The 9286-nt window shown below is 49.5% G+C and overlaps 1 protein-coding gene across 1 annotated transcript; it reads right to left on the reverse strand.

The window, feature by feature from the left end:
* Positions 1 to 1756: 1756 nt before the first annotated feature.
* Positions 1757 to 4019, reverse strand: LOC127332136 (uncharacterized). The gene is made up of 4 exons (XM_051358392.1): positions 3779 to 4019; positions 3538 to 3643; positions 2349 to 2460; positions 1757 to 2233 (listed from the first exon to the last, which is right to left on the reverse strand). Exons 1-4 carry the CDS (start codon positions 3955 to 3957, stop codon positions 1974 to 1976), a joined length of 657 nt encoding a protein of 218 aa, XP_051214352.1. The 5' UTR covers positions 3958 to 4019; the 3' UTR covers positions 1757 to 1973.
* Positions 4020 to 9286: the final 5267 nt, after the last annotated feature.

The raw sequence follows: 9286 nt of genomic DNA on the forward strand, positions 1-9286 counted from the left end.
ATCTTGGCAAACCTCCTCGTCTTCTCGGAGTTTGGATTACGGACAGTCTTCACCAATGTGGCCCAGTCAGGGTAGATGCCATCAGCAAGATAATACGGCTTGTCATATGCATTTCCATTGATCTCATAGCTCACCCGGGGAGCTTTGCCTTGCATGAGCCTTTCGAAAACCGGTGATCGGTGCAACACATTGATATCATTGTTGGAACCGGCCATGCCAAAGAATGAATGCCAAATCCATAAATCTTGAGATATGACAGCTTCAAGAATGACAGTCCGTCCCTCCTCATGCCCGATGTACTGACCCTGCCATCCAAATGGACAGTTTTTCCACTCCCAGTGCATGCAATCTATGCTGCCAATCATTTCTGGGAAGCCTCTAGACTCGTTGATAGATAGGAGGCGCCTTGTATCCTCAACAGTTGGCTCCCTACAGTAATACTCTCCGAACACGGCAATCACGGCTCGGCAAAACCTGTACATGGACTCAAGGCAGGTGCTCTCACCCGTTCGAAGATACTCATCGAATATATCAGCAGCCATTCCATATGAGAGCATGCGAATAGCCGCAGAGCATTTTTGGTAGGAGGTGAAGCCTAGCGCACCTGTTGCATCGGGCCTGCATTGGAAGTAGGGGTCGAAGTTCCTGACGCCCCGTAGAATGACCAAGAACAGGTCCCTTGACATCCTGTATCGGCGCCGGAACAATTTTTCCGGAAAGATCGGATTGGTGAGGTGGAAGTAGTCCTTGTGGAGGCGGGCCTGCCCTGCCACTCTGTTGCGCGGCAGGTTTTTCGAGCGCCCCTTCACAGAGCCCAGGTGCTGCGGCCCCGGGTTTGAGGTGAACTCGTGGATCATGGAGGCCGCAGTAGTTGCCAATGTGTGCGCCGACTGATCGGACTCGTCGTCCGAAGAGGAGTCAACGATCTCCGCGCGGAACTTCTCCACCATATGCCACGCGTCCATCTGCGTCGATAGGAACTGTTGATCAATGGTCGCGCACAAATCGCGCCGAAATATGGAGAAGGAACCTACCGGCGCAATAGGTCGAACAGGTCGTGGGCGGCGCGGAAGGGCGGCGCAACCGGCAACGTTTCGCCCGAAAACAGCCTGCAGGTTCGCGCCGGAGCCAACCCCGAGTACGATCCTGCTCTCCCGCGCGGCGACAACGGTGCCGGCGGCGAGTACTGCGGCGCTGCGGCGGACGGCGGGGATTGGGGCGGGGGCGTCGCACTAGGGCACCAACGAGGGTGAAAAAAGAAATCAGGTCCAAGCGGTCGATTTTGCTCTCGCTGACTTGCGGGACCGGGTAAGAAATGGAGGAGGCCAGGTTTGCGTCTCCGCGGACGGACCGGTCACTTTGCGTCGCCCCGCTGGAGCAGGGCCCAGACGCATTTCCGGTCGTCGCGCCGCTGGAGATGCCCTCAGACGCGGCCGCGGTACCCCGACGTCCCCTGCCATGGCCTAGGTGGAAGACGCCGTCCGTCGAGGTGCTCGGCATGGCTGAAGCCATGGAGTTTCAGCTTTTCGTGTCAGTGTGCAGACAGACACCAGGTCTGGACAACCACGCTGGCGGGAGATCAGTTTAGCCAAGTTCAAAAGAATTGATTTCGTTTCTTCGATGAGATTCCAGGCCACTGCACTCATGTTTATGATCGAGACATATAATGTCCGCTACTATTATCAAGATTCAAGACACAATCTGCCATGTAACATTCATTTTCCAGTTAACCAACCAAATCTGAGAAATCGGCAAGGAAAACAAAAACCGTTATCACAAAGACAAAGGGTTACTCTAACAACATGTGCTGGCTGAGGTGGGCAAAAGAGAATTCCTCAGACCTTTCAATGCTATATAGCCAGAATCTCGGCAAGATTCAACAAACAAGCCTCCTATGGATGATTAACGAGGGAACAGAGTACAGAACACAGACCAGCCTTATCTTTAAAATTCAACTAAGAAGAAGTCAGGGGTCAGTTCTTCCCTTTGTTCTTCCGTCTACTGGTGTCCACCTTCTTCGACTTGCTCTTGTTCTTCTTGTATTGCCTCTTTGGTGGCGGCTTCTGCTTCTTTACACCTAGACTGGGGTTCTTCTTGGCGACAGCCACGGCAGAGGGATTCTTCTTGGCGTAGCTCGTTGACGCGGGTCTCGGGCCAAGGTCGTCGTCTTCAGGGGTAATTTCACTGGTGACTACTGTTATTCTAGTCCCGCCATCTTCGTAGGTTTTTATCTCTACATAAGCAAAGCAATGAATGCACAACTGGATCAAACATCACGGTGGACAGGCGGTAAGCGTTAACAAGGTAGCATGGCAGGAACTGCTGTTCAATCTAGTCATTGTACTCACCAGGCGCAGGAGCAGGTAAGTCATCACCCATCCCATCACCATCTTCAGCATCAGCAGTATCTGATGATGACAGAACTTTACCATATAGGGCAATCTCTTTCTCTTCCTTTCTCTGAAAATACAAGCATACTAGTCAGTAAAACAAAGAGGAGGCTACCTGGAATCTTGTGTTCACAGTATTTATGAGTGTGCATACACGGTAAACAGCATGATATCTATGTGGGACACACACAGTAGATAGACTTAACATAATCTACTTGAAGTGACAATAAGCCCCTGCTATCCAGTGACGGCCCAAGCATTCTTGTTTGTCAAATCATCCTACAGTCTAACAGCAGAATCTGGTTTCTAGTGATTCCTCATACATGTTCCCATGATAGACAGCAGAAACCATCACACAATTAAACATTGAGGATGCATTACATGATCGACAAGAGTAGGTATCTTCCTTTCACCATCCCCTTTTTCACTGCTCCACTAGCGATGCCTATCAGTTATTAGAGACATTAACCTAAGAAGTCGTTTGGAAGCCAGGTTTTCATTTCATTTGTAGCATTTTGAAATGAATCATTTCATTTACATTGTAATTCCAGAAATGGACACTTGTTTGGTTGCCACAGGAATTGTAAATGACAGTAGAATTCAATATTGAATTTGTTTGGTTGCCACATGAATTGTGAATGACAGGTTTCAGTTCGGAATTGTGATTACACATGGCATCATTTTGCTGGATTTCCTAAATGAAATGATGGCCCAATTCTATGGCAACCAAACAGCCCACCTATGGAATTTTAAAATGAATTCCAGGATTCCAGGCTCAAATGATGGATACCAAACGACCTCTAACATAAATGCATCACATGTTTCAGTATAAAAACCAGTTGCCATGTAGGCCATTGAGCTTTCGATTTGTTTCATTCTGACGATTCAGTTCTTCCTAGATTTCTCCAAATGTTAGAAACAGCACAGCATTTGGCATACATCACCAGCTGCTAAATGAACCATTCACCTAGAAGGATCCTACAGTCGATTGGGAAGATATACAGAAGGATTTTTTGCAATAGGACCACAATTGTGAATCAATCTTCTCTTCGACAATTTGGGTTCTCATCAATTACTACACAAATAGAACAGTACCAAAGAAGCATAAGAACACAGGAAAGCACAATCTTGTCTGAGAGCTTCTCACCTTCTTGCGCGCCTCGATCCGCTTCCGTCTCTCTTTCTCCTCCGTAATCTTATTCGCCTCCTTTCTTCTCTTCTTCTTCCTCTTGTGAAACCCAGTCACGAAATCCCTGCAAACCCAAGATTCGCGTTACAGAAAACCTAAAAGCCACCGCAGGCTACGCAAGCACACGAATCGCGCCGTGCCGCGGAACATCCTGCGGCGCTACGATGCCGCGAATCGAAGGAAGGCGGAGGTACCGTACTTGAGGGCCTTCTTGTCGAGGGAGACGGAGAGGGCCTTGTTCTTGAGGGCGCGCTTATTGATGTGCTTCGGCACCATGAACGTCGGCATCTGCCCCACCACCACGTCCTCCTCTTCCTCGTCCGACGCTTCCATGTCCTCCTCGTGCTCCTCTTCCAGTTCCTCTTCCTCCCACGCCATGGCTACACCTTTCTCTCTCTCTCTCTCTCTCTGAGGTAGAGACGAAGAAGCGCCGCCGCTTTGAGAAAGGGGGCAAGCCGGGCAGGGCAGCAACTAGGTTACGCGATACAGGGGTCACGTGCAACTCGCGTGATCGAGGGACGGCAATTAGGGAAATTTGAGATATACCTTTAAAAAAATCTCATAATTCCACACACCCCCTCGCCAAAAAAAGAGTTTTACTGTACCTGTAAAAAATATATTACTGCAGAGTCTTTTGGAGGAAAACATTTGCTAGTAGCCTAGTACTTCCTCGGTCAAACTATTGACCAAGTTTGTAAAACTGTTATCACCAGACTTTGACCAAGTCAGAGGTAGGCCGCGATCAAGATGGGCTTAAAGATTATATACGGAAGAAATACGTGGATCGGCCTTATATGCAAAGTTGGGCTAGATTGCCCATATATCTGTAATATAGTAGATCGTATTTTAGATAGAGTTTTACCCGTGCACGGTTAGGTGCACGCCTAAATTAGAAAGTCCCCTGGACTATAAATATGTATCTAGGGTTTATGGAATAAACAACAACCAACGTTCAACCACAAATCAATCCTGGCGCATCGCCAACTCCTTAGTCTTGAGGGTTTCTACCGGTAAGCATCATGCTGCCTAGATCGCATCTAGCGATCTAGGCAGCACAAGCTTATGTTGTTCATGCGTTGCTCGTACTGAAGCCTTTTTGATGGCGAGCAACGTAGTTATCTTAGATATGTTAGGGTTAGCATTGTTCTTCGTATCATATGTTATCGTAGTGCAACCCTTGCATATCTAGCCGCCCTCACACCTATCTTAGGTGTGGGGGCGGCACCCCGCTTGATCTTTATTTAGTAGATCCGATCCGTTACGGTTGCTCCTTGTTCCTCGAGGATTAGTTTAATATCTGCAATAGTTAGGCCTTACAAAGGGTTGGAGGATCCAGCGGCACGTAGGGTGTCGTTCGCTAGTCCTAGACAGGATGTTCCGGGGATCAACCTCGTGTTGGTTTTTAGGCCTTGTCTAGGATCGGCTTACGATCACCGTGCGTGGCCGCGAGGCCCAATCGTGAGTAGGATGATCCGATTATGCGGTGAAAACCCTAAATCGTCGTAGGTCGCATTAACTTTATCTTGATCAAGCAGGACCACCATATATTCGTGCACCTCGTACGAATCATGGGTGGATCGGCTCCTTGAGCCGATTCACAGGATAACCTGAGAGCCGATCGAGGCTCGTATTTAATGTTTACGTGTATGCCATGCAGGAAACTAAGCGAGGCATCTCCATCACCTTCCTGACCAGGTATAGGTCAGGTGGCACGCCCTTGCATCAGCATCGGACGTGTGTACCAGAGGCTTTGCGGGCCGTCGCTCGGAGGGACCAGGGCCAGCCGCAGCCCTAAGTTGTTCCCGGCTCTACTGTGTTGCCCGTCGCTGCCCGCCGGTGGGTTTTGACCGCAACACATTCTGGCACGCCCGGTGGGACAGGCTTCGTCATCAACCACATCGCCATCTACATCTGAGATGGCGGACGGCACTCCAGTCACGTACGAGGATCTGACCGACGAGCTCAAGAAGAAGTATGACGAGGTCAAAGCGATCCTCGAGGCCGACCTCATCGGCTCTTTCCACAGAACCCGTTCACATGGCATCAGGTGGAAGGGGTTCTCACCGGAAGGCGCGCTCGATGGAGTGGACCTATCCGTCCCGTCAGAAGAACGTACCAGGGCCCTGCGCCAGGAGATTAGCGGCATGGTGACTCACTCGTTGCATCGCCATTCTGAGAGCCTGGTGAATACTTTGGAGCATGTCGCCGTTCGGATGATCAAGGAGGTCATGAAGTATCAGCACTCTCTGTTAGAACCAGCTCTCGGGACCTACCAAGGAAAAGTGCCACTCCAGTCCCGTCCACCGTCGTCATTCGCATTGGTGGCACCAGAAGTGCCTAATTCACCGTCATGCGCCGTTGACAGGGTTAATGACACTTACCCTGGGAGGTGCCAGCCAAGATACTCGTTCAACATCAACATGGTAGAACTGGGGCACCGCCCTGATGAGGGTAGAGACGAGGGCAGCTGCTCTCATAGCGAAGATAAGGAAGAAGCTGCTCCACGCGATCAGCCCCGACACTGCCAAAAGATCCTGGTGATGATCAAGATGGAAGCTGATTCTAGCGATCGGCCCGTATTATCCGTGCCACCTGCTCTCCCAGTATGTGGCGTCGACCTCACAGGGGACGGAAAGCTAGGGTATGGGTTTACATCGGCTGATGAGCTAGAGGAAGTCGACATTGGTCCTGGGAATAAGCCGCGACCGACTTTTATCAGCAAGAAGTTAGATCCACGGCTCAGGGATGATGATAGCTCTGTTAAAGGAATACCCAGATTGCTTTGCATGGGATTACACGGAGATGCCTGGGTTGGACAGGAGCATCATTGAACATCGGCTCCCCCTTAAGAAAGGATTTCGGCCGTTCCAACAACGAGCACGTCAGATGAGGGCCAAAATTCTGGAAGAAGTCAAGAAAGAGATCGAGAAAATGTTGGCCGCCGGGTTTATCAGGCCATGCAGGTATGCTGAGTGGATCTCCAGTATCGTTCCTGTAGAGAAGAAGGACGGCCGATGGCGTGTGGCCATCGATTTCCGAGATCTCAATAGAGCCACTCCAAAGGACGAGTATCCGATGCCTGTGGCAGAAACGTTGATAAATGCCGCTGCTGGCCACAAGGTGTTGAGCTTCATGGATGGCAACGCCGGCTATAACCAGATCTTCATGGCTCCGGAAGATATACACAAGACCGTATTCAGAGTGCCAGGGGCAGTAGGCTTGTTTGAATATGTGGTCATGACCTTTGGGTTGAAGAATGCTGGTGCAACGTACCAACGAGCCATGAATTATATATTTCATGATCTGATCGGTAAGTTGGTGGAGATCTATATCGACGACGTGGTAGTCAAATCTGTCTCCATGGAGGGACACTTGGATGATTTACGGCGCGTCCTAGACCGAACTCGGAAATTCGGACTGAGAATGAATCCGAAGAAGTGTGCCTTTGGCGTGACGGCTGGTCAATTCCTAGGTTTTCTGGTTCATGAACGGGGAATTGAGATCGGCCTAAAAAGTCAGGAGGCGGTACGTACCATGCAGCCGCCAACCACGAAGAAGGAGCTCCAACGTCTCATCGGCAAGATCAATTTCGTCCGACGATTCATCTCTAATCTGTCAGGGCGAATCGAGTCGTTCATGGCGCTAGTGAAAACTAAATCTGACGACGAATTTCACTGGGAGGCAGAACAGCAACAGGCGTTTGATGAGATTAAGCGGTATCTGACGATGCCGCATGTGCTAGTTCCGCCCCAGCAAGACAGGTCGTTCTACATCTACTTGTCAGTAGCTGACACATCCATCGCTTCGGTAGTGGTGCAACTCTACGAGGGCGTTGAAAAGGTCGTTTTCTACCTCAGCAGAAGGATGCTGGACGCGGAGACAAGATATCCTGAGGTCGAGAAACTTTGCCTCTGCCTGTTCTTTACCTCGCACCAAGCTTCATCACATCCTTTTGGCGGCAGAGATCATCGTCATATGCAAGTCAGATGTTGTCAAGCACATGTTGTCGGCCCCTGTTTTGAAAGGCCGACTTGGTAAGTGGATGTTTGCGTTGTCAGAGTTCGATCTCCGGTATCAGCCTGCGAAAGCAGTCAAGGGACAAGCGTTGGCCGATCTTATCGCTGAACAGATCAATACCAATATAGCAGCACTATCTATACGTGCATGGGCTATGTTCTTCGATGGATCGGCTTGCGACGATGGTTGTGGCATCGGCATTCTGCTCGTGTCGCCTCGGGGGGGCAGAATACTCCTTCTCCATCAGATTATCTACCCCTTGCACCAACAACGTAGCAGAATATGAGGCAATACGTAAGGGAATGGAGTTGCTACTAGAAGCTGGGGCGGAAGCAGTAGAGCTTTTTGGGGACTCTAAGTTGGTGATTAACCAGCTCACGGATGAATATAAGTGCGAGAGTGAATCGCTTTTCCCATATTGGATGGAATGCCGTGAGTTGATGACACAGTTTCGGTACATCAACTTTAATTGGGTCCCAAGATCCCAAAACACCAAGGCCAACAATCTCGCACAAATGGCGTCAGGCTACATAGATATAGCTGACGGGTCGGAAGTTCAGGTACAATTCCTGGAACAGGATGATTGGAGAGCCGAAATCCTCAATTACTTAAAAGATTCGGCTCGGGGGGCACCTAAACGGATAAGATTCAAAGCCATGAAGTATGTCCTCATAGGAGACGACATGTTCTACAGGACGTTGGAAGGGTTGCTACTCAAGTGCCTGGGACCAACTGAGTCTAATCGGCTCTTACATGAGGTGCATGAAGGCGCCTGTGGAACTCATCAGTCGGCTCATAAGATGAAGTGGCTAATCAGGCGATCGTGGTTTTATTGGCCCACCATGCTTGAAGATTGCTTCAATTATTACAAGGGGTGCCAAGCGTGCCGAGATGTTCGGGAAGATTCAGATGGTACCGGCATCGCCGATGAACCCTATCATCAAGCCTTGGCCGTTTCGGGGGTGGGGCATGGATATGATCGGCAAAATCCATCCGGCATCGAGCAAAAAACATGAATGGATTTTGGTTATCACAGATTACTTCACCAAGTGGGTGGAAGCCGTCCCTATGAAGAAGGTGAAATCAGAAGATGTGATCAAGTTTGTGAAAGAACACGTCATTCATAGGTTCGGGATTCCCCAAACTATCACGACCGATGGAGGTTCGGTCTTTGTTTCTAAAGAATTCAGGAAGTTCTGCGATGACATGGGGATTAAACTAATCCGATCATCTCCGTACTATGCCCAAGCTAATGGGCAAGCTGAATCGTCCAATCAGAGCCTAATCAAGCTGATCAAGAGGAAAATTGACGAGAACCCTTGGGATTGGCATGAGAAGTTATCAGAAGCGTTATGGGCCTACCGCATGTCGTGCCATGGAACTATAAAGACTTCGCCGTACCAGCTTGTCTATGGACAGGAAGCCGTATTACCTTGGGAAATTACGGCTGGATCAAGACGTGTCACGTTTTAGAATGATCTGACAGCTGAAGAATATGCAGCCTTGATGAGTGACACTATTGAGGACGCAACAGAACTTAGGCTTTGGTCATTGGAGAAGATTAAGGAGAACAAAGCCAGGGTGGCTCGTGCCTACAATAAGAAGGTTAGACCAAAGGAGTTTCAAGTTGGTGATCTAGTATGGCAAGCTGTGTTGCCGTTAGAAACCAGGGACAAGGCATATGGCAAAT

Source organism: Lolium perenne, chromosome 4 (assembly GCF_019359855.2).
Source record: "Lolium perenne isolate Kyuss_39 chromosome 4, Kyuss_2.0, whole genome shotgun sequence".
Lineage (NCBI taxonomy): Eukaryota > Viridiplantae > Streptophyta > Magnoliopsida > Poales > Poaceae > Lolium > Lolium perenne.

Coding starts and splice junctions, on each gene's coding strand:
- LOC127332136 (XM_051358392.1), bottom strand. CDS start 3,957: ATGGCGTGGGAGGAAGAGGAACTGGAAGAGGAGCACGAGGAGGACATG. Junction 3,644..3,778: donor CTCGACAAGAAGGCCCTCAA/GTACGGTACCTC, acceptor TTGGGTTTGCAG/GGATTTCGTGACTGGGTTTC. Junction 2,234..2,348: donor CTTACCTGCTCCTGCGCCTG/GTGAGTACAATG, acceptor TTGCTTATGTAG/AGATAAAAACCTACGAAGAT.